General features: G+C 38.6%; 1 protein-coding gene across 6 annotated transcripts in view; it reads right to left on the bottom strand.

The window, feature by feature from the left end:
• Nucleotides 1-22,541, bottom strand: part of TRPC4 (transient receptor potential cation channel subfamily C member 4) — a 166,073-nt gene that overhangs the window by 3,807 nt on the left and 139,725 nt on the right. For all 6 annotated transcript variants that reach the window (XM_040543339.1, XM_040543367.1, XM_040543345.1 and 3 more), the window contains 5 exons: nt 15,190-15,500; nt 14,137-14,332; nt 12,268-12,462; nt 3,269-3,310; nt 422-511 (listed from right to left, as the gene is read on the bottom strand). In XM_040543339.1, coding sequence (XP_040399273.1) covers nt 422-511; nt 3,269-3,310; nt 12,268-12,462; nt 14,137-14,332; nt 15,190-15,500 — 834 coding nt within the window. The remainder of the gene's footprint in view (nt 1-421; nt 512-3,268; nt 3,311-12,267; nt 12,463-14,136; nt 14,333-15,189; nt 15,501-22,541) is intronic.

The following is a 22,541-nucleotide window of genomic DNA, read 5'->3' as shown; positions in this document are numbered from 1 at the left end:
ACATCCCCAGAGCTCTCAGCCTTTCTTCATAGGAGTGGTGCTCCAGACCGCTGATCTTCGTGGTCCTCCTCTGGACCTGTTCTAACATATCCACACCCATCTCTGTACCGGGGGCCCCGGAATAGGATGCAGTACTCCAAGTGGGGCCTCACAAGAGCAGAGTAGAGGGGGACAATCCCCTCCCTCCACCTGCTGGCCACTCCTCTGTTGATGCAGCCAGGGATGCAGTTGGCCTTCTGGGCTGCAAGCACGCACTGCACACACATGCAGTGCTCCAGGTGGAATCTCACAAGAGCAGAGTGGAAGGGAAGGACCACCTCCCTCGCCCTGCTGGTTATGCTTCTTTGATGCAGCCCAGGATACAGTTAGCTTTTGGGGCTGCAAGTGCAAAAGATGTATGAACATATAATTAAATACATACCTTAAAATTTTCTTCTGTCAGTCCTTCCTCAGTTTTGGCATCTCTTATCATTGCTGCAACATATCTCTTAACCAGGTTTCTCATAACTTCCTAAAAACATAAAATATTGTGTTAGTTTTCTTGATAATAGTTTCTAAATCTACACTCACTGCGTCTTCTTGTGTTTAAGGAACATGACAAAAAATGTACAAACCTTTGATCTGGTTAAAAATTTGTCCTACTTTTCAATGGAAAGCAGTGATAATTATCCTAAGAATGGCTGCTTTGGCTTTGATCAAAGGTATGCCTCATGCTAGTAACTTGCTCTCTGACAGTGAGCAGTTGCTGATGCCTCATGAGAAGTGTAAGTCTAGTGCGTTTGTATAATGTTTTTTCCAGCTATACTCTCAGAAGCCTCCTGCAATCTGAGATTCAGGGACTTCTTGAATCGGAAATGTTAGCTTTACGTTTAATGGTCTGTGAGAGGTTTTCCCCATGGGTTTTGAACTCATGTAAACTTTCAGCATCCACAAATTCTCTGCTGATGAATTCCACGGTATAGCTAGACTAAAACCTAGATAAAAACCAAGGTATAGATAGAATAAATCCTTGTGGGGTTTTGCTTATTTTTAATCTTCTCTCTGATAGTTTCCAGTGTTGCCTTCTACTTCTAAGAATTTTATATTTATTTAGGTTGGAAGAAATGTCTGGAGGCAGCCTGATCCAGCTGCCCCATTCCAAGCAGGGCTATCTCTGAAGTTGTATCAGGTTGCTCAGGTCCAGTTAAGTGCTGAATATCTCCCAGGCTAGAGACGCTGCAGCCTCCCTGAGCATTTTTTTCCAGTTCTTTACCACCCACACTGTGATAATGATTTTCATTACAGAATTTCCCTTGTGCAACTTGTGTCCATTGACTCCTGTTCTTTTGCTATGTACCTGCAAGAAAAATGTGGCTCCCTTTTCTCTCTAACCAGCATTGTGATATTGAAGATAGCAATTAGCCCCCCCCCCCCTTAACATACTTCAGGCTGAACAAACATGGATCTCAGCTTCTCGTGTTAGGTCAGCCTCCAATCTTGTTGGTGGCCCTTTGCTGATTTCCTTCCAGTTTAATACATCTCTCTTCCAGCAGGGGGCCCAAAACAGGACACAGTGCTCCAGATACAGACTTACAGGTGTGGGCTGGAGAAGAATAATCACTTCTCTCAAAGCACTGCCTACAGCCCTATTAATGAAGCCTTGTACACGTCTGGTATTTAGTTTGAGGATAGATGGTAAAGAGCTGCTCTGTGTTCATCTTCTCCATGATTTTATAGATCCCTGTTGTACTCTCTACAGCTGTCTCTTCTTCAGATTGGAAAGTCCTGGTTTAATCAGTCATTTCCCATTGGAATCTATTCATCACCAAATTTACGAGTGCACAGCCCACATCTTGGTGAACTTGCACTCCTTTTAACACAATGAAAATTGAAAATAAATCTGAAAATTATTCCTTATGCTACAATAATCTCAAAAAATCCAGAGACTGAAGCAGGAAGGATGGAAAACAGTTTACAGGGCATCTAGGCAAAGGGATTATTAAGGAACAAGAATGTGTCTATGGGACAGCGGAACTGGAGAGAGAGAGAGAGATGGAGAGCTGACTCTGATGGAGCATGTCAGTTAGCTGCATATATGGACTTGGTTAATCCCAGAAGGGAGGTGGAACTGTCTGTTTTTGTTTGTTTTGTTTTGTTTTGTTTTTTTAAAGTGTCAATCTGCCGGAGGGTAGGAAGACCTTGCAGAGGGACCTGGACAGGTTGGATCAGTGGGCGGAGGCCAACGGGATGAGGTTCAACATGGCTAGTGCCGGGTCCTGCACTTTGGTCACAACAACACCATGAAATACTACAGGCTTGGGGCAGAGTGGCTAGAAAGCTGTGCAGAGGAAAAAGTTTTGGGGTTTTGGTTGATGCTCACCTGAACATGAGCCAGCAGTGTGACCAGGTGGCAAAGAAGGCCAACGGCATCCTGGCTTGTGTCAGGAATAGTGTAGCCAGCAGGACCAGTGAAATGATTGTCCTCCTGTACTCTGCTCTGGTGAGGCCACACCTCGAGTGCTGTGTTCAGTTTTGGGCCTCTCACTACACGAAGGACATCGAGGCCCTGGAGCGTGTCCAGAGAAGGGCTACAAAGCTGGTGAAGGGCCTGGAGCACAAGTCCTGTGAGGAGCAGCTGAGGGAACTGGGGGTGTTTGGTCTGGAGAAGAGGCGGCTGAGGGGAGACCTTATTGCTCTCTACAACTACCTGAAAGGAAGGTGTGGGGAGCTGGGGGTCGGCCTCTTCTTGCAGATAACTAATGATAGGACTAGAGGGAATGGCCTCAAGTTGCACCAGGGGAGGTTCAAATTAGAAATGAGGAGACATTTCTTCTCAGAAAGAGCAGTCAGGCATTGGAATGGGTTGTCCAGGGAGGTGGTGGCGTCACCATCCCCGGGGGTGTTCAAGGAAAGGTTGGACCTGGTGCTTAGGGACATGGTTTAGTGGGTGACATTGGTGGTAGAATGATGGTTGGACCAGATGATCTTGGAGGCCTTTCCCAACCTTAATGATTCTATGGTTCTGTGTTACAGTGGATAAAATACTAGTCAGCATACTGTGGCTTTAGGAAATAACATTTTGCACCCCAAGAGAAGACAATTCTGTATTTCAAATGCTGTTGTTTCAAGACAAAATGTACTATTCTTTTGCTTTTTTTTTTCTTTCTTTGCTTTTTTTTTTTTTTGGTATTTTTCTCTGCTTTCTTGTGATTTTTTTTTTCCCTTTCTCCTCCTGACACTCTTTCACAGGCATAGAAAAACAATTACAAAAATAAACATGGACCTTTACCTGGTACTGATGATGTCTTCTCAGATTGTCAGCTGCACGCCTCTGGAAGAAAAAAAAAAAAAAAAACACAAACAAAAATGAATCCCTATCTGGTAGAAAGATGTATCATGGCAAAACAGCAGGTGTGTGCAGTCTGTGGTATCTAAGAAGTTGAGAAATGGTTCAATGGTTCAATGTCTGCTGAAAAATTGCAATGCTAGAGCAAAGCCTGTCATTAGCTTTACAGAAGGGAGTATGTCATCACTGGAAAGGCAAAGTGGATTTTCTACATTTTCTTGTGTGCTGCCAGAATTGGCATTGGTGTGGATGTGGTGGAGCAGCAAGGTCTCTGCTTGCAAAGCTTTGAAGTCACAGATCTGAGACAGAAGATGTGATTGTGTCACTCATTTGTACAAATTGAAGGATACTTTAATGAACTGAGAAGAGCTTGACATATACAATGTCTATGGCTGTCTCCTTACATCTCATTTAGGATAGAGCTATCCACAGCCTGCAATATAAAACCATTTTTAAAAGAAAATTCCCTGCTTAGTTCTTTGTTAAAAAGCCACTTGATAAATCACAGAGATAAGCCACACTTGATAAGCCACAGAGAAGTATGAAAGACAGAAACTTAGCTTTGTGATAGAGAGTTCTGTGTTAATAAGGAAGGAGGGTATAAGGGATAGCAACTATGAGGAGGAACAGTGAAAAGAAGCTTGGCAGAATGAAAACACAGTATAGGCTTCAAGAAAATGTTGCATTAGATCATACTGCTATATCTAGGGGGTGTCCAGAAGAAGATGGTGAAAAAGAGCCTTGAATTACTTAGTCCTTGAATTACTGTTGTCCTCAACATACTGAGTAACATTTCTTTTTATTTTCTACCTTAATTATCCCCAACTGGTGGAAGACAGTCTTACAATTTTTACTTGGCTTCTTATATCTCCTGCTGGTGAGAAAAGCAGGTGTCTGACCACTAACCATATTTCTACAAAACAGAACACTTAGAGTATCTCAAAACAGGATAAAACGGCATCCAGGAGACTCAATAAAATTGACCTCAGTTGCATAATAAGCCAGGCACAATAAGGTATTTTGTCATCTTCTTTTAATTGAAACTGATTGGCAATTTATTTATGATTAACACTTTCTCTGTTTGGGAATAGTTTCCATTTTATGATTGATTTCTTTTTGTAATTAATTTGAGATGCAGTACCTGTGTGGTTGGGGTTGGCAAAAGAGAATAGAAAGGGTAAAGCCATGATTTCCAAACTGCCCAGATACCATGGGTTTGTACATAAACATTGTGCCTTCAAAGTTTTTCCAGATGGTGTTTCTGCATCTTATACCACATCCAAAGGGAAGATGGATGTGATTCCTCATATTTAAGGAGGGAGGGATGGGAGTCTGTGTCCACTGCTGGGGCTGAATGGGACAAGGTAGCTATGGGAAAGACAATACCTTCCCACCACCTATTTTAAAGCAGGTTTAATTTTCTGATTTTTTGCAGTTGACCACACGATGGAGATATTTCATTCCTGCTGAGAGAGCACTAGAGTAGTCTGAGGCTGTACAAGAGCTTTCCACAACCGTTCTGACTCACAGGCAAAGGAAAAAAACACCTTAAGGTGTAAGTGAAACACACTTCAGTTCAGGTAAGCCTCTCATAAATAAACTCCTATAAATAAAACAAATGCTAACTCTTGCCTTGGAGGCTACTTTCTGCAGTTGTTGTCTGCTCTGCTTTATTTTACAGTTAAAAGTAATCCATTACTCTGAGAAGCTGAAAGAGAATACATTTAATGGTGTATTTGCATACACATACACATAGACACTGCATAAGGGAATATGCATACACATAGCCTGTCAAAGTCATTAACCACATCAGTTCATTATCTCTGGTTTAAATGCTCAGATTCAGTCCCCAGATCATAATCTCCTTTTGCTTCCTTCTCAAAGCGGAATGAATCTTTAAATAAATGTCTGAAAATCAAACTACTCTCTATACATAAAATGATATTGACACTCATCTCTTCCTTATTTGGTTCACAGCTGTCTTTTCTCTACCTGGTCATAGTCTAACCCGTCACTGTTCACAATTTGTTTCAAGGAACTGCTGTGCTGTGTACATGAAGAATTGTTGAAAAGTATGGCTGACAAAGGGTTAAAAGTTAAATCTGTTTGAAAAATAGCAACAAGGGAAGAAACAGTCTTGTGATGGAAATATTGTATGAGATGGTGAAATAAAAAGAAATGTTTTATCACTTTCTAAAGGGGGATGCTAATATGTTTTAGGAAGCTTTAACAGCACTTTACTGGCATTGACGATCATTTTGGTCTTCCTGTTTATGGCATTTCTAGTAATTTTTACTTTTTTTGGAAGAAAAATCTCTTTAGCGGTAAAAAAAAAAAAAAGAAAAAAGGCAATATTAAATTAGTTCTTTTGATGTGATTTATAAAAATTATATCTTTTATAAAAAATGAATTCAAATTTCACATCTATTTTTGACCTCAAACTGCTTGGTGATAAAGGTCCAGAAAACCTAATGATTATCTGAAGTCATACAATATATTCCTCATCTGGAATTGAAACATTACAGGGGAAAGAACTTATCTGTGTTTTCAGAAAGGTTTCCCTGTGAGATGGTCTTTTGTTATAAAACATATGTGCTCCAGATTAATGATTTCCATTCCAGGTGGAAGGTGTTATTTTTTGACCTAGTTTTCAGCAAGACACATTTCAGGGAAAATACAAAACAGTTGTATTGACTGAGGACTTGCATCATTTTCCACTTGGAGAAAGAAGGCTAAGAGAATGGGAAAGAAGATTTTCTCTGACAAATGCGTATCATTGTAATGTAGATTGCTTGAAAAAATGGCAAGAAAATCAGGATATCTGTGGAAAAAAAAAAAAAAAAACCTAGCTATTTACCTAAACATCAGGTGCACAAAAAATACTGAAGATATGTCTGGCAAATCCTTTCCATTTTATCCTCTGAAATTCTTAAAATTATAGATAAAACACTTTTTGGTGACTGATCAGACACAAAGTGGAATATAATTTGAGGAAAATAGTACAATTTATTCCAGTGGGCTTGGGGATTCTTTTCTTACATCTCTTCTCTTTAGAAATAACAATAGATTTCAGATGACCAACAGGAGCAGCCTTGAGACACCCAAAGGATTTGGGTAGTCAGAAAAACTTCAGCCTAACCAATGGAATTGAATTACTAATCTGGCTTTTGCAAAGGCAATCTGAAAAAGTTAACAGAACTACTATATATAGCTTAAAGAGCAGCACACACTGTTATTTCAGAGCTTTGAGTGTAGGAGATACTTTGTGATAATAGCTAAAGAGAATGCTGCATACCTGGGATATGTCAAAATGACAAAATAAAAATGTGCTGAAATCTGAAAAGGCAGAAGATCTCTGTCTGATTAATAGCATGTTGAAGTGCTAGTAAATCATGTGTGAACATACTGTCCTTCCTGTACCGAGGAAGCCAGTTGTAGTTGTGGCTAAAGATCATGCCGTCAGCATGGCTGGGCAGCCTGTGGAGAAAGATGCTGTTCTTTGAAAAAGCTCCCCTTGACTGCACCGCCCACCTCTTTATCTGTCCCGGTACAACAAAGGGTGCCAGAAACACAGAACTGACAGTCAAGGAGAATAAAATTCATCAGCTCTCTTCAGAGGCTCCTCACTTCCATGCGGACCTTCTTCTTTCCCGTGATAGCTTTTCCGTAAGTAGCACTGTAGACGGTCCTCCAAAGCAATCATGACAAAGGTATCGCTACTGACATTTTTTTGTGTGTGTGTGAGCCACATAAATCTTTTCACTGGGTGTCTGCTGCAAATTATGCTGACCCTGAATCCTTTCTTTACAAGTTCTACCTACGTATAATTTTTCAAGTGCTCTTTTCTTTATATATATGTATTAAATCAAACATTACATATATAATCCAACAATCCACTGTGTATATATGTATTCTTTATATATATATTTATCTTTATATATTATATATATACTATTTATATATGCGTGTATATATATATATATACACAGAGCAGACACATTGGTGACACATTTATACCTCCTTGATTCCTTTTAGCTCTTGATTGCTGCTTTTTTATGCAGATCTTAAGCCTGATCCTTGAAAAATGCTGGCTTTAACAAGACACCTATATTCTGTCTATCATTTGTTTTTTACCCTGTAGCACTGACTCAGCCTTTGGATGCTCACTATTGTTTTTCCTACTGAAAAACACCACAGTATGCCACTGCTGATTAGAGCTTCCTAATAGCAAAGTTAGCATATAGAAATTTCAGGAAAAAATGTTTTGAAATCTGAGTTCTGCATCACAGACAACCTGGCATTCATACATCTATTTATCTGATGTAAGAAAATGAACCTGAAATGGAGTCAAATGTTTTTTTCCCCAGTACTGGTCATAAAAAAAAAAAGGTATCAGAGTTCATAATGCAAGACTCAGTGAAGAGAAATAGTTCCCAAAAAAGCTTATCTTGTAGATCTGAGACAGAAATTCCAGTGAGCTGGAGTCAGAGAGCTGTCAGCTGAAGTCTTCAAACAAAAGGCAGAGATAACTCTTCATTTCCCTTTGTTTGTAAAGGTATAAAGTTTCTAAATTTAATTTTTGGTACAGTTTGTTGAGACAACTGAAAAAATTCTGGGAACACAAGGCTGAGCTGTGTGTGATGTGGGTGATGATAATAAGTTTTTCAAAATCAGAAAATAGTGCATTCCTCTAGGACAAACTCTGAGATCATGACAATGTGCCCATTTTTTCTTTAATGACTTAATCTCTTTATTGGAGAAAATCCACTTAACAGTGTCTGCTTTACGTCTGCCCAGACAGTGCGTAGAACTGAATGATGGAGTGTGTGGCTCTCACACATGTACAGATAAATTTTCCTTATGCAGAAATCATAGTGCATACACCAATCTTTGCCCATTTTAGAGCTTGAGTGCATAGCTGAGCCTAGAAATTGCAAAATGTTCATAATGCAGACAGCTCTATTGGGGCTGCTGTTACACCTGAGTACGGCTGAAGAACTTCATAGTTTTATGAGATGCCCAGATATGCAGACTGAATCGGGCTGGTCAACCACAGCCACTCACCGTTTCCAAGAAGCTGTAATTCTTGTTGCTGTGATGATTCAGCTGGTGAACACTCTGCTTCAGAGGGGTTTCAGCTACACTTACAGCTAAGTGTCTGTTCTATAGTTATAATTAGTGATGGATATGTCCCTATTGTCTCACAGAGCTTCATAAATATTGCTTTTTCTCATCAAACAAAACTTTTTTGAAGTTTTCTCTACAGAAAATAACAACAACAAACCCCTACATCTCTCCCTCCCCTATGCCCTCTGCTTCCAAAGAGGTCAGTTATTGGAAGTTCACATTCAGATCATAGGGAAGCTAGGTTTATCTCCTTCTCTTACACTGTCTGAAGAGAACACCTTTTCCCCCAGTGTCTTCACCCTGGTAAGAAACTGGCTGGGTAACTGGGCCCGAAGAGTTGCGGTGAATAGAATTAAATCCAGTTGGTGGACAGTCACAAGTGGTATCTCCCAGGGCTCAGTACTGGGGCCAGTTCTCTTTAATATCCTTATCGATGAGCTGGACAAGGGGATCAAGTGCACCTTCAGTAAGTTCACAAATAATGCCAAGTTAGGCATGAGTGTTGATCTGCTCAATGGTAGGAAGGAGGGCTCTGCAGAGGGCTCTGGATAGGCTGGACCAATGGGCGCCAACTGCATGAGGTTCAACAAGGCCAAGTGCTGGGTTCTGCACTTGGGGCACACAACCCCATGCAATGCTACAGGTTGGGGGAAGAGTGGCTGGAAAGCTGTCTGGCAGAGAAGGACCTGAGAGTATTGGTCAATAGCTGGCTGAATATGAGCCAGCAGTGTGCTCGGGTGGCCAAGAAGGCCAACGGCATCCTGGCTTATATCAGAAATGGTGTGGCCAGCAGGTCACAAATGATGAGGAAGTGATAAGGAGACCTTATCATTCACGACAACTACCTCAAAGAAGGTTGTAATGGGGTGGGGGTTGGTCTCTTATCCCAAGCAACAACCAAGAGGACAAGAGGAAATGGTCTCGAGTTGCACCAGAGAAGGTTTAAGTTGAAAATAGGAAAAATTTCTTCAATGGAAGGGTTGTGAGACATTGGAACAGGCTGTTCAGGGAAGTAGTTGAGTCACCATCCCTGGAGGTATTCAAAAGACATGTAGATGAGGTCCTCAGGGACATGGTTTGGTGGTGGCAGTGCTAGATTAATGGTTGGACTTGATAATCTTAGATATCTTTTCCAACCTAAATGATTAAATGATTCTATGACTATGATTCACTGTTTTGGGACAGGAATCACCTCTTGTCAGAGCTGTTCTGCTTGGCATAAATAATTAAATGCTTACTAGAGAATGGAAGTGAACCTGGGTCTCCCATAGCTCAAACTATTAGTTATTTTTAGCATGTGCTCCAATGAGAAATTCTGTCCTGAAGCTAAGTCTTTCCCAACAAAAAAGTTTTTTGGAACTGGTATATATTTATGAAAAAGAAAACAAACAAACAAACAAACAAACAAAAAGGTTGTAAGTAAAATGCTATGTGGAAAAAATTCCCAACGAGCTTTGTGTATACACACTCTATCCGTTGACCCTTTGCTGCAACAGTTTTGCAAAACCCAAATTGCTGATACCTAGAAGCTGTTATTTATTCCCCCAGCTGTAGGTAGCTGCAGGAACCAGGGGTGATCTCTCTGAAGCCCATTTACATTTTCACCATGTATACCAGCAGGGGGCTGGAAGCACCCTGTCTCTTTCTTCCTCCTTCCAGACAGCCAGGAATAAGATTACTCCCAGAGTTGCAGGTTGAGAGGGAAACAAAGGAAAAAAAATAAATAAAAAAGTCCTTTATCCTGAATTGAAAGTCTGTCAGAAAATATTGTCCTGAAGGCTTTTCTGGGATGTATAAGTGTATTCAGAATTTGTCCCACTCAAACACAGATATTGTGTTAACCAAGTATAAATACTCAGCTGCTATGCACTGGCATGTCTCCATTAATTTTAATATCATTCTATCAGTTTACACTAGGTAATCATCCCTACCAAATGCTCAACAAATGCCTAGAAGTATTGCCCACTCTCCCCCACACACAAGTACATCAGTTTCTCTATTTCTAACAAAAATTCACAGTTTTTCCTACAGTTGCTCTCTGCACTTCTTTTCTTTGCTAGGTTACACAGAGATGTTTTGTTCTTGAAGTTCTTCACCATTCATTCTCAGTTCACGTGTTTTATTTTTATTTCTGTCTGAATTGCTACTTATTTGTCTTCACTGCTTTTCTAATATTAATCCAAAGGATTTTTTTGGTGTTTCTTTTCTGCAGTTGCTAGTTTGTTTCAATATCATTCTCATGTTTTATAAACTTCCTTTTCTGTCCCTTTCTTTCCTATCTACAAGAATGACAGCTAAGTGAAGCATACTTTCACAATGTCCAACAAGATCAGGATATTGCAATAAGCCTGATTAGAAGCTTTTCACAGAGTGCATAATCTACTAATCAGCTAAGGAAACGTGAAATGGTTTTATTTGTCACACTGCCTCTTTATCATATATCTGTGCAACTCTGCAAACTTGTTCCTTGAGGTGTATCTGATGATAAAGCTGAATGCCAGGATATGACAGGAGAATAGATAGGAAAAAATCTACTTATTTCTCACTTTCTCAGGAAACTGGAAAGAAATACACAGAAGAAAAGAAGGTACGTAGAGTAATGGTCTGTAGATAATCGTCCAACAACGAATCATATCATACTCCCAGCTTCTTTGTGTATTGCTAATAGTTTAAAGAGCGTGAAGACTACAATCCTTTCTTCCCCTTACCCATACATGGCAATCATATGGTCTCCCTTAATGCTTTGCTACTTGAGCTCCTAACAGACTTGAAAACACTTGTACTCATCAAATCCCTATAGTATAGGGAAAAAAATTACCCTATTTTACCCACAATAGTTTGATTTGTTTGTTCACTTTTTTATGCTGGAGTTGTCTAAATGCAGTCTAGTTAACAAGGTACTCACTTGATTTATATATGAAATGAAGAAAATATTCCTAGAGAGATTTACTTGCTGGTTGGTCAGGTTGTTACCTCACTATTTCCTCTGACAATATAGGAAAACTGTGCTGCTTACTGGAGAATCTCAGCTGAATAAATATATGAGAAGCAAATTCAAATTTGCTTTGCACTGCAGCTACCAGAGAATTTGTGGTTCAGATATTACGCAGACATCTGCTGAACCCAAATACAGGAATGCAGGAGTATTCTTGCTCCCTTTGTGTGTCTTTTCCCCTCTTTTTTTTTTTTTTTTTTTTTTTCCCTAGAAATTTCCACTGCTATTAAGCACTATTAGAATAGGGCAATAATATGATTCTGAAATAACTCTACCTGTAGATTCAGGTAAGCAATTCTAAGTAAGTGGTTACCTTTCAAAATGCTTTATTTAATGTGAACAGCTTTTGGTAAGAATGATTTTATGTAAACCCATTTCACTACATGTAGAGAGACAGAGAATATACCATGACAAGTTGTTTATATAAAATTCTGTGGTTCATGATACGTTGATCAAAATTGAATTGTAACACTCGAGCTGGAGAGCGTTAACCAGAACTCTGGAATTGGTAGACAAGTATCTGTATTTGATCTCTATTTATATTGCTTTTAATCTTGAATTATCTATCGATGAGGCATAGTCATGCTTCATACTGTCATTGTGCAGAAATCCAATGATGTTTTATCTCCAGTCAGATACATTGACATGAATGTAAATAACAATAATAATAATAAAATCATTCTCTGAATTCTAGAATTACTCTGTAATTCCTATTCACATTATTTGACAGTTCAGAGCCTTTCCATCTCTGTAAGGCTGAGTAAGACTTATCTGTATATAAAAGAGGAGGATTAACAGCAGAGTAGCACATAGGACTTACCCCTATTGTTCCAAAACTTTCAGGCTTTCTTCTAATTTTTTTCTTGCACAGGTGTCTCCATAACCATTTGATCAGATACCAGAGGGACTTTGGACTTGGTATGACATTGAAAGGAGTGGGTAGAGTCCCTCCTTCTTCAAAGTAACTCATCCAGAGTTTTGTCCGAGCAAACTTCCACTCAATGTCTGCATGATCCTGTGAACAAAAAACAAAACAACACATACGTGGCTGTAATTAAGGAGATGAAACAAACCTCTAAAAAAAACTGAACCTAAAGCTAGAACAACACTGAAACTCTAATGAATTTTCTTTTTAAAATTCCTGAACATTCTTTTTGCAGAAAGTTTTTAACACAAAGCAAAGCTAAGCTGGTTTACTCCAATAAAGAGATGTTACATACATACAGTATATCTCCACTTTCAACCCTTGCTTAGCTACAGGCTTTTACATAATTAACAGTCTCTCAAACAACAAAGGATAATTACAAGCAGAAAAATGTTACATCTCTGGTAGAGATGTTTTGTTATAATAGCAGCTCATCATTATTCAACATAGATCACTCTAATTACTCTGCTGTGTAGCAGCTTCAACAAGTCTGTAAGCCTCATGCACTCTCTCAGTTGTTGCAAGCCCCTGAAATTTACAAATAACCTATCTAACAAATCATGAGGTTACTCAAAACTGTTGAGTTGAGCAGAATTATTTTCTCCTACTTCAAAATTGTATATTTGGAATTGGTTATGGTGTTGTTTTCTTTTTTTTTTTTTTTAATTTGAATGTTTCTTTCTTTTGAATTCGATATAATATTGCATCATTTTGAAAAGTTAAAAAAAATCAAAACTAAAACCTAGAGTTTGAAAAGATTGTTAAGTCTTAGCAGCCGAACAATAATTTTAAAGGAAAAATGTTTTATTTGGACAACAAAAACTAGTAGCCAAGAACTTAATCTATAGACCTAACCCTAACTTTTAATATTTAGACAGATTTACTATAATCAAAACAGTAATTAAGATGTTTTAACAGGAAAGTACTCTGCCTGGAGAATGAGTTTTGATGAACATTAATATGTCATGGTATCATGTAATAGAATTTATCAACTACTGTTATATAAATGCATTTCTTTTGTGGAAAAAATTGTAATTTTTGTCCAAAATAGGAAAAAAAAAAGGCAAAAAAAAAAAAAAAAAGCAGCCCTTCAAAAAATCTTAAGGATGAGAAGTTTTCTTTTATTGTTTGCTTTCTGCATGACCATATTTGAATTATTATACAATACACTAGTGTTTAATTTCATTAGTCTCATAATAGAGAGATGAGAAATAAAAATAGCTCTGGTAAGGATAAAGACAGTTTTCATGACACAGGAAAACAAGACACTGCTTAATGAGGTGTCATGACCTTTTATTTCACTTGTTAATGGGTTCCAAATTGTCCACGAAATGTAGGCATCCAATTTCTATTCAGTATATATTCGTACTATATAAGAATTACAAAATAACAGCCTTTTAAAGGTTAATCAATACATTAAAAATAGAGACCAAACAATCTATGTATGAGTCTTGTTCAGAACAGAGGTCCTGCACAGAGCAGCTGGGGCAGTGCTGAAACCTTTGTCACTTGCCAGCAGCTTCAGGACACCCTTCTCTACCCTCAAGCTGGCTTCTGCAGTGGGGCCACCTCTTCCCCATTTCGAGTTCTGGGGAAATTCCCCTCTGCTCCAACCCAGCTGTGGTCTGATTTCTGTGTCCTTGCAGAATAGTGCAAAATAATTAGAACAAACCCTATATTCAGTCTTTAAAAAAGATTTTCTGACAGAAAAAAAATGGGATTTAGAAACAGAGAGAAGGTATATATTACAAATGATCAACTTACAGCAATTAGCTGGTAAGAATTATTCATCATGGCTATTAGCATGTTGAGTAGAACAACCAGAGAGATTACATTATAGGTACCAAACATGGTGGCCCCAACAAATTCAGTAAATTCATGCTTTGGTTGCACATTGGTCACATAGAGATTGATGAGTCCAAATATAGACCAGAATAATGACTGCAGCGTTTCAAATAATCTGAAAGACAAAATCCAAAAGGAATAGCTGTATAATACCAATGCATATACTTTTCAGATTATTCATTTTTTCCCCTGACGTCAAAATGTTCTTGAATTGATTGAGCTGGATGATTCACAATATAGGCAACCTATATGGAATATTTTTCTGGAGAAACACTGGCTGAATGTTTCAGATATGAACCTCTAGATATGCAATGTTGAATCTATAAGTAAACCTATGAGTACAAGGCTGATTCTGTTCAAACTTCTAAAGGATAGATATCATTTTAGAGATCTTACTTTGGACACCTGTCTTTGAAGTATTTTGCCCCTTTGCTTTGCCTTTAGAGTGTAGAACAAGGATCCAAAAGTAAATCATCAACTGTGTTTTAGCAAGATGTTAAAATAAATATGGTATTTTTGTACCTATGCAGTGTTGTCAATTTATGCCATTTCTACTTTGTGTTGAGAACCATTGAGATAAAAAGTGCTCTATAATTAGAAGAGCATTACTGTCTTTGCCATGTGTTTGCTTTTGTAGAGAATGGGGATGGTAAAAAGCAAACATGCCACTCTCATACAGCACTTGTGCTTTTACAACTAAATGTTACGATATTCTCTTAAAGAAGTTTGGGACAGCAGCTAGGATGCTAAATAACAAAATCCCACTTTAAAAAAATCCCACTATAGGATGAATATTATTACTGATTGATATAATGTTAACATTTATTTATTTATTATTAGAGTGTCTTTAGGAGTATCTGTCAGGACGCCACTGTAAGAACAACAGGGAACAAAAAGACAGCCTCTTTCCTGTGAAAAACATCTACATGAGTAAAATATTGGGGTAGGGTTAGAAGTAGATCAGCCACTTACGTTGAAAAAGCATTATTCTGCTCTGCACATCGTATCCCTTTACACTTGTTTTCTTGTGTCTCGTAGTAGAAGTACAGCTGGTTCAATCCATTTGCAAAAGCTAGCAGCACGAGGCAGTATATGAAGAGAAACTTCAAAATGTCCAGCAACATTCTTCCCAGAGATATCTGCAGAGGTCCCAGGTGAGAATTTGCAGTGAATAATGAGATCAAACGTAGAGAGCTAAAGATGTTTGCAATTGCAAACAGGGCCTCAGCCACCAGCGTCGGATGCCACATGTCCCAGCTCTGTCGTGGAACTAACCCGCTATACTGAAAACAAGCAGAAGGGAAAAAAATTACTCCGTTGTTTATATGCAGAAAAAAAGTGTCTTGTTTTCTTTACGAGCCATTCCATTAATTTGCTGATAGCACAATAAAAGTAAACATATTTTGGAGAGAAATATGTCTTTTTGAGATTTTAGCAAAACTTAAAATGGATGGTGTCTGGATACTTGTCCTTCATTTCCATCTGCAGAATAGCCTATACTTTCTTGGGCTTTATTGTGCTTTGCATTTGATTATGATTTTTACAGTAGCAAAAGCATGTCTAACAATTCTGAGAAAATTAACCACTTTTGAACATCTTGATTTTCAGAATTGATGAAAATTTCAACTGTAAAAACGAGTAAGTTAGAGTTTTGCAGAACAGTGAAGATATGACAGTTATGGATAGAAACACAGAAAAACTTTGAAAAAGTTGGAAGAAAACATTTAATCAAGGAATAAGTATATCTATCACTTAATCACAAACAATGGACCAATAATGAAAAAGTGTTTTTTAATGAACCATGGCAAACTGCTTGTGTATCTCATTATCAAAGAGTTTCATGCCTGGGACTATGATTCTTTACTGTTCCAGCTCTACCAAAACATTTACTGAAGATGAAAGATGTTACTTTGAATTAAGACTTAACTACCGTGTCAGACTCATTAATCTGCTTTATATGACGTATCAGAGGACAGAATCTAAGCTATGAAGTACTCTAAAACCATGGGATAATATAATATGAAGCAAGTACAAAGAAGGACAATGGTGCAGTCTGTATTTACCCACTCTGGGCCACCCAGATGCATCCTTCAGAGATGCTGAACGTGCCCTCAGTAGTAAGGAGAGGTACCCTTCCCTAACACTGTGGCCAGATGTAACATAGCCAGGCATCACAACATTTCAACATCACGCTCAGCCTCCAAATAACATGACTATTCTTGAACTGCAGATGGGATCTGGGCATTTTCTGGGGCAGTGCTAGTTGGCACAGTACCCTACCACGTTGAAGTTGCTTTAATCAACCTGTAGGACAGGTGAGACAGTGCCAGTGCACGACAATAATCCCTGGCAGTTTTATTTGTGTATAAGTAGCCACAGTGTAGTCCCCACAGTATCTGACAGTCTTGCAGTTTCGGGGATGGGAACTGCAGAACTGGAGAATAGTCTACTGCAGAGTTAAGAACCACACTGTCTTATGTTTCAACCACCAGTGATATTTGTTTTCTACAGAGCAGCAAATTAAATCCAGTCCTGCTGGAGTCATAGGTCATTACTCTGTTCATTAGACTATCTCCTTCTCTAATGACCATGCTGTAAAATCGAGTCTTACAATATTTGACATCATAGCTCCAAGAAAGATGCTATTCTGCCTCATTTACTATTGACTTTCAGTTCAGTTCTGATCGACTCAAGACCGATGATAAAGGAACAGGTAGTAGAAAACAGAATTGAGTTTCCAGAACCCCCAGCTAAGAGATTAAAGCACAAAGAAAATGAATATGGAAAATTTACAACGGTTATTGAGAAAAGAGAGGTGAGAACTCTGCGTGTTTTCTATAATGTCTTTCTTTGCATAATAGTATGCAATATATTACTGTGAATTCTGGTGGCACTTTAAAGTCCTGGTGTATGAAAACTCATAACTGTTAAATAACTGGGAACAGTTGCCAGTACAAGCAAATATTAGATGCTGAAAAGTGCAATAAATGCTCAGATTAGGGAAAAGTATACAGGGTGTGTTCTAGGAATAAGGTAAAATCTATTCATGAAACAAAGAATATTTAAACTGAGAATAGATGGAATTTTTGGTAGATACAAAAGCATCCAGCTGCAAACATATTTTAGATGAAGGCATGTAGTAGTAGATTCCAAGGACGTTAAACAAGTAAAAAAAAAAAAAGTAGAAAATAAGAAAAATAAAAGAGTAGAAAACAACAATAATTTAAAAACAAGTAAGGAAATACCCTTCTGAGAAAAACATAGAACTACATGGCAATGAACAGAGATAGCATATGATGTAGAAAGACAACAAGGATCATATTCAAACAATTAGGTGAAGACAGCCACATCCGATCTCTCTGTCAGCTTCTTTTACAGTCAGCATTCACATTTCTAGAGTAGTAGGAAAGCAGATAAATCAAATAGGTCAACATTATATTTTTCTCATTATTAGATATATAACTTGGGGTAGGGGTCAGTTTTCTTAGATATCTAAGAAGCAGTCTGACAAGATGTCACTTTTTCTAAAGGAAATGATGAAGCTAAAGAAGAAAGAAGAAGAAAGGACTTTATCAGTGATGATCTGGACTGAGATGCAAAACTGGTGTGTTCAAAGTCAGCTTCAAAATATCCCAGTCTAACAAATTAACACAACCCTGTTTGTTATTTCTTGGTATCCAAATAAGAAAAGATCAAGTGACCTCTGGTCTGTAAAGGGGAAATCAAAGTCACAACACAACAGCGTTATTTCAGCTTTACTGACTCTGCCTTTCTTGGACCCAAATGCTTCCTTTATGTGTGGAAATGGTGCAAAAGGTCTCATAGTCATAAACAGAGAACGATGAGGGTTAATATAGTTTTGAAAGGATGTACTTTAAGAGATGAGAAATAAAAAATACATATATAGCGAGAGAAGTAAAGGCCTGAGAAGTAGGTTTGAAAATGATCTGTGAAATATACTAGCTGAAAGAAGACAATAAATTTGATAAAGAAAATCATGAGTATGAAATGGCTCTGTCAACAAAACCCTATTGACTCTACTAACCAGAGGAGGCAGAGATATGAGGATATGAAGATGCTGAAAAGAAATCTAGCAAGATCAAAGAAGAACTAAGACAACAAAGAAGCTTACATGAAAAGGAAAAGAAAGCAGAGGAGCAAAGAAACTAGGCATGTCAAAACCAGAAACAAACAATGAAAGTATATATATATATATATATATATAATATATATATACACACATATATATATACACGTACATATATGTATGTGTGTGTGTATATAATATTTATAACATATATATATAATACATATAATAATATATATATAACATATATATATTAAGGTAAGAAAAATTGTAGTTTAGGGCCAAGAACTAAACAACCCATATTGTGCAGAATTAGAGATGTAAGCACATATAGCAATGCCAAGCTTGTGGTAAATCAGATTTCAATTCTCTGCAGTTATTGTTTTGTTATTCTGTGGCCCTGATGAATTTCTGACTCCACTTCAAATGCAAACACAATCTGTTGATAGGTTATAAAGCCAGCCATTTTTAAAAGCATGATTGAACAATGACTATCATAGGCTTATGAGTTGAAAGAAATGCATGCGGCATGTCAATAGAAAATTAAGACCAGAAAACAATTTGAGCAGCGTATAAACTATAGAACATCAAAGCAAGTGTATGATGTGATATCACTCAAGGAATATAAGGTAACAATTTTTGGTCATTATTCAGAGGAATTCAAATGAAAATCTAATGTCTGAACTATTTGTCAGAAGAATGCTCTTTAGGACTAAAGTCATAAGCTGTAGATTTCATGAAATCACCAAGAGAGATCAAATAGAAAAGTAGATCAGGCCACCTCAGTGTTGAATATGCTCCTGGGCCTTGGTCAAATATGACACCCTTGTGTACTGGGTTTAAATGGCAAAGTTTTGGTAGCAGGGGGCTGCAGGGGTGGCCTCTGTGAGAAAAATCCAGAAGCTGCCCCATGTCAGATCAGAACCAGCTCCCACCAGCTCCAAAGAGACCCGCTGCTGGCCGGAGCTGAGCCAATAAGTGATGTCATTTGCACATCTGTAAGAACAGATTTAAGAAACGGAAAAGAAAACGCTATGCAACACCAGCTGGGAGAGTGAGGAGTGAGAACCAGCCCTGCAGCCCTCAAGGTCAGTGCAGCAGGAGGGCAGGAAGTGCTCCAGGCATGCAGCAGCAGTTCCCTTGCGGCCTGTGGAGAGGCCCCTGGTGGAGCAGGCTGTCCCCCTGCAGCCCATAGGTCCCACATGAAGCAGATCTCCACACTGCAGCCCGTGGAGGAGCCCCCAGTGGAGCAGGTGGATGTGGCCTGGAGGAGGCTGTGGCCCACCAAGAGCCCCCGCAGGAGCAGGCCCTGGGCTGGAGCTGCAGCCTGTGGAGAGGAGCCCACGCAGGAGCAGGGGGTCTGGTGGGGAGCTGCTGCCCACCCGTGGGGGACCCGTGCTGGAGCAGTTTGCTCCTGGGGGATGGACCCCGTGGTACGGAGCCGTGTGGGAGCAGTTCTTGAAGAGCTGCTGCCTGTGGGCAGCCCCCGCAGGCTCAGTTTGGGAAGGACGGCATCCCGTGGGAGGGACCCCACGTGGAGCAGGGGCAGAGAGTGACCATGAAAGGGCGTTGGAGATGAAGCATCAGGGACTGACCGCAGACCCCATTCCCTGTTCCCCTGTGCTTCCTGGGGGGAGAAGGTAGAAGAGGGTGGATGGGGGAAGGTGTTTTTAGTTTGTTCTCTTCATTTCTCACCGTTATAGCTCGCTAATAATAGGCAATACCAAAAAAATAATAGGCAATACAAAAAGAGAAAGTTTAAATAACTTTAACCACTGGAGAAAAAACAGCAAGAACAACAACAATAATAAACAAACAAAAAATCACCATCAACAGCCCCCCCCCCCCCCCAAAAAAAAAAAAAAAAAAAGGCCATATATGCATGTGAACTCTTGCTATTTAAAATATGTGCCTCAATATTTACATTCATTTTGCTGCGTTTCAGAGTAGGGAAGTTGGAATTAAAAGTAAGAAGAGTCAGGAAGTGGGGAAGGGGCTAGCAAAGATCTTTAAAATATTAATTATACTCTGGAATGGAGTCAATAATTTTTCTTGGGGGTTAATATTCATTTAGATGAACATTTGGTCTGTGAAACCAGTGAAACATCAATCAAAACCATTTTACAATGCAAAGGGAGAAGAAAAACTGTCACCTTCTGCAGAACTTGTGGCAGTAGAGAAATATCATCTTATTTGCTACTAAGCAGAATGGATCTGACATGGTGATCATTAAGATAATAAATATAGAGACAAATAATTTATTTTCAGTTACTTTTCAGAGTTTTTGCCTTGAATAGGAACATGTTTTCCTACTAGATTTTCATGTCAGTGGCTGAGACTCACATAATCAGTAATATGAATTTGCATGCTGTCTCTAGTACAGCTGGAAAAAAGCACTGTGTCCAATGCTCAAGCCCAGTAAATATTTAAGATAGAACAAGTGGTGTCTGCACATGACTTAGCATTGCACCTCATTTGACCTATCAGTACAAAATAAATCATCTTCCAAAAACATAAAAGCATCCATTTTTCTTAGAGCTCAACAGCTTCTGTTTATATTTATAACCCTTGATCAAAACAGATGTGTTGCTTAAAATCTGTCATCTTGTACTCATATAAAACATGTGAGAGTGCACTATTTATAATCACATGCTATTTATCAAGGAGAGAGCATTTTCAGTGGGTATACTGGATAATTTATAATCTCTCACACTGATAAACAATCAGAGGCAAAAAGCATAACCCTTTGAAAATTATGAAATATAGTCATTTTATTTGAATACTGACAGTGAAGCAGATAACTTTGAGTTGTCTTAGCAGTTCCCTCATCCTGATATTACACTCTTTGGTATGTTTTACACTATCCCATCAGCTGCTGTTAATAATAACCATCATCTTATCTAGTGTGTCAGTGAGAGAATGGGCCGCAAACAGTAAGTTTTTCTCCGGGAGCATCTATCACAAAGGAGATATGAGGGTGTTCTCATCCTTTTATTCAAATATTTTAGTTAAAAATGGTTTCTTAGGTGGCTTGATCTGCTACAGTGATTCACAGAAAGGTAAAATACATCTAAAAACTTGCTTATAGATTTGATTAAAAAATACAGAAAAGCTGTCTTTTTGAAAAACCTGTGTTTTAGAAAATGAAAGTAAAAGTTTTGTATCAAAATGTACTGGTTACCTTCAAAACTCCAGCTCAGAGCTGGAGAACTCTGCTGTAGCTATTTGAAGCATGGCTGGGGCAGTAAGTTATTTCTGTATTACTCTGCTCATTGTTTGCACGCTGTGTTTCAATTGTCTGCCAAAACTGAGGCTCTTTTAAAGAAGAACAGAAAAAGTATTTGGGTGCAACATTGCACATGCAGTAAAAAAATATTAGCTGCAGAGCCAAAAATAGTGCTTTATGAACCGTGTTGATTATGATTGACATGCAAGCACTGATTTGGAAAGTAATGGATGCAGATTAACACAGATACTGTCACCTTGGAATCTGATTGCCATAAGACGAAACTGTCTGGGAGATGAAAGGATTATAATGTCTTGTAATTAATATCATTCTAAAATGAATAATTGGCCATCTCCAATGCTTTGGAAACATGCGTTTTCAACGAATTGCTTGCTTTGTTCCCTGGGAAAGTGAAATGACTATTTATTTTCCAGTCACTTTATGATGAGGCATCCTTGTGTGTAAAAAGGTATTTCATCAGCTTTATATTACAGCTCTGCCCACATCTTTGAGCCTCTTGCTTCTTTAGGCAACAGTTCCAAATATCTTTAATGAGAAGATTTCCAAGTGTTTGCAATCAGAAATATTCTGTGACAGGAGGAGGCTGTTGTGTCAATTGATCAAGTCTTTGGTCATCCCTGCCCCTGATCAGCTGATGTGGACCCCTGTGGATAGTCATCAGATTATACAAATTAGAGGTTCCAATATCACTCTCTGCTTATAGCAGGGCTGCAATGGGAACAGCAGCAGTTTGGGGGATAGGGAGCTGTAACCAACTACTTGATAGCTTTTTCCTCTTCTCTTTCCAGCAAAACAAAACAAAACAAAACAAAAAAAACTTGGCAGAGGAGAGACACTCCTTTCACACATATGGGGTAGCTGGTGTCAGGAAAACCTGAAACAGCTGAAATGCAATGCTGCAAGAGTGGCCAGTAAAAAAGGCTTTGTTATCTTGGGTATGACAAGAGTCTGAGACAGATACTAAGAAATGCTTTCAGGAGTGGTTTCCTT

This window comes from Cygnus olor, chromosome 1 (genome assembly GCF_009769625.2).
Source record: "Cygnus olor isolate bCygOlo1 chromosome 1, bCygOlo1.pri.v2, whole genome shotgun sequence".
NCBI classification, from domain to species: domain Eukaryota; kingdom Metazoa; phylum Chordata; class Aves; order Anseriformes; family Anatidae; genus Cygnus; species Cygnus olor.
This window is presented reverse-complemented; position numbering and strand designations above follow the sequence as displayed.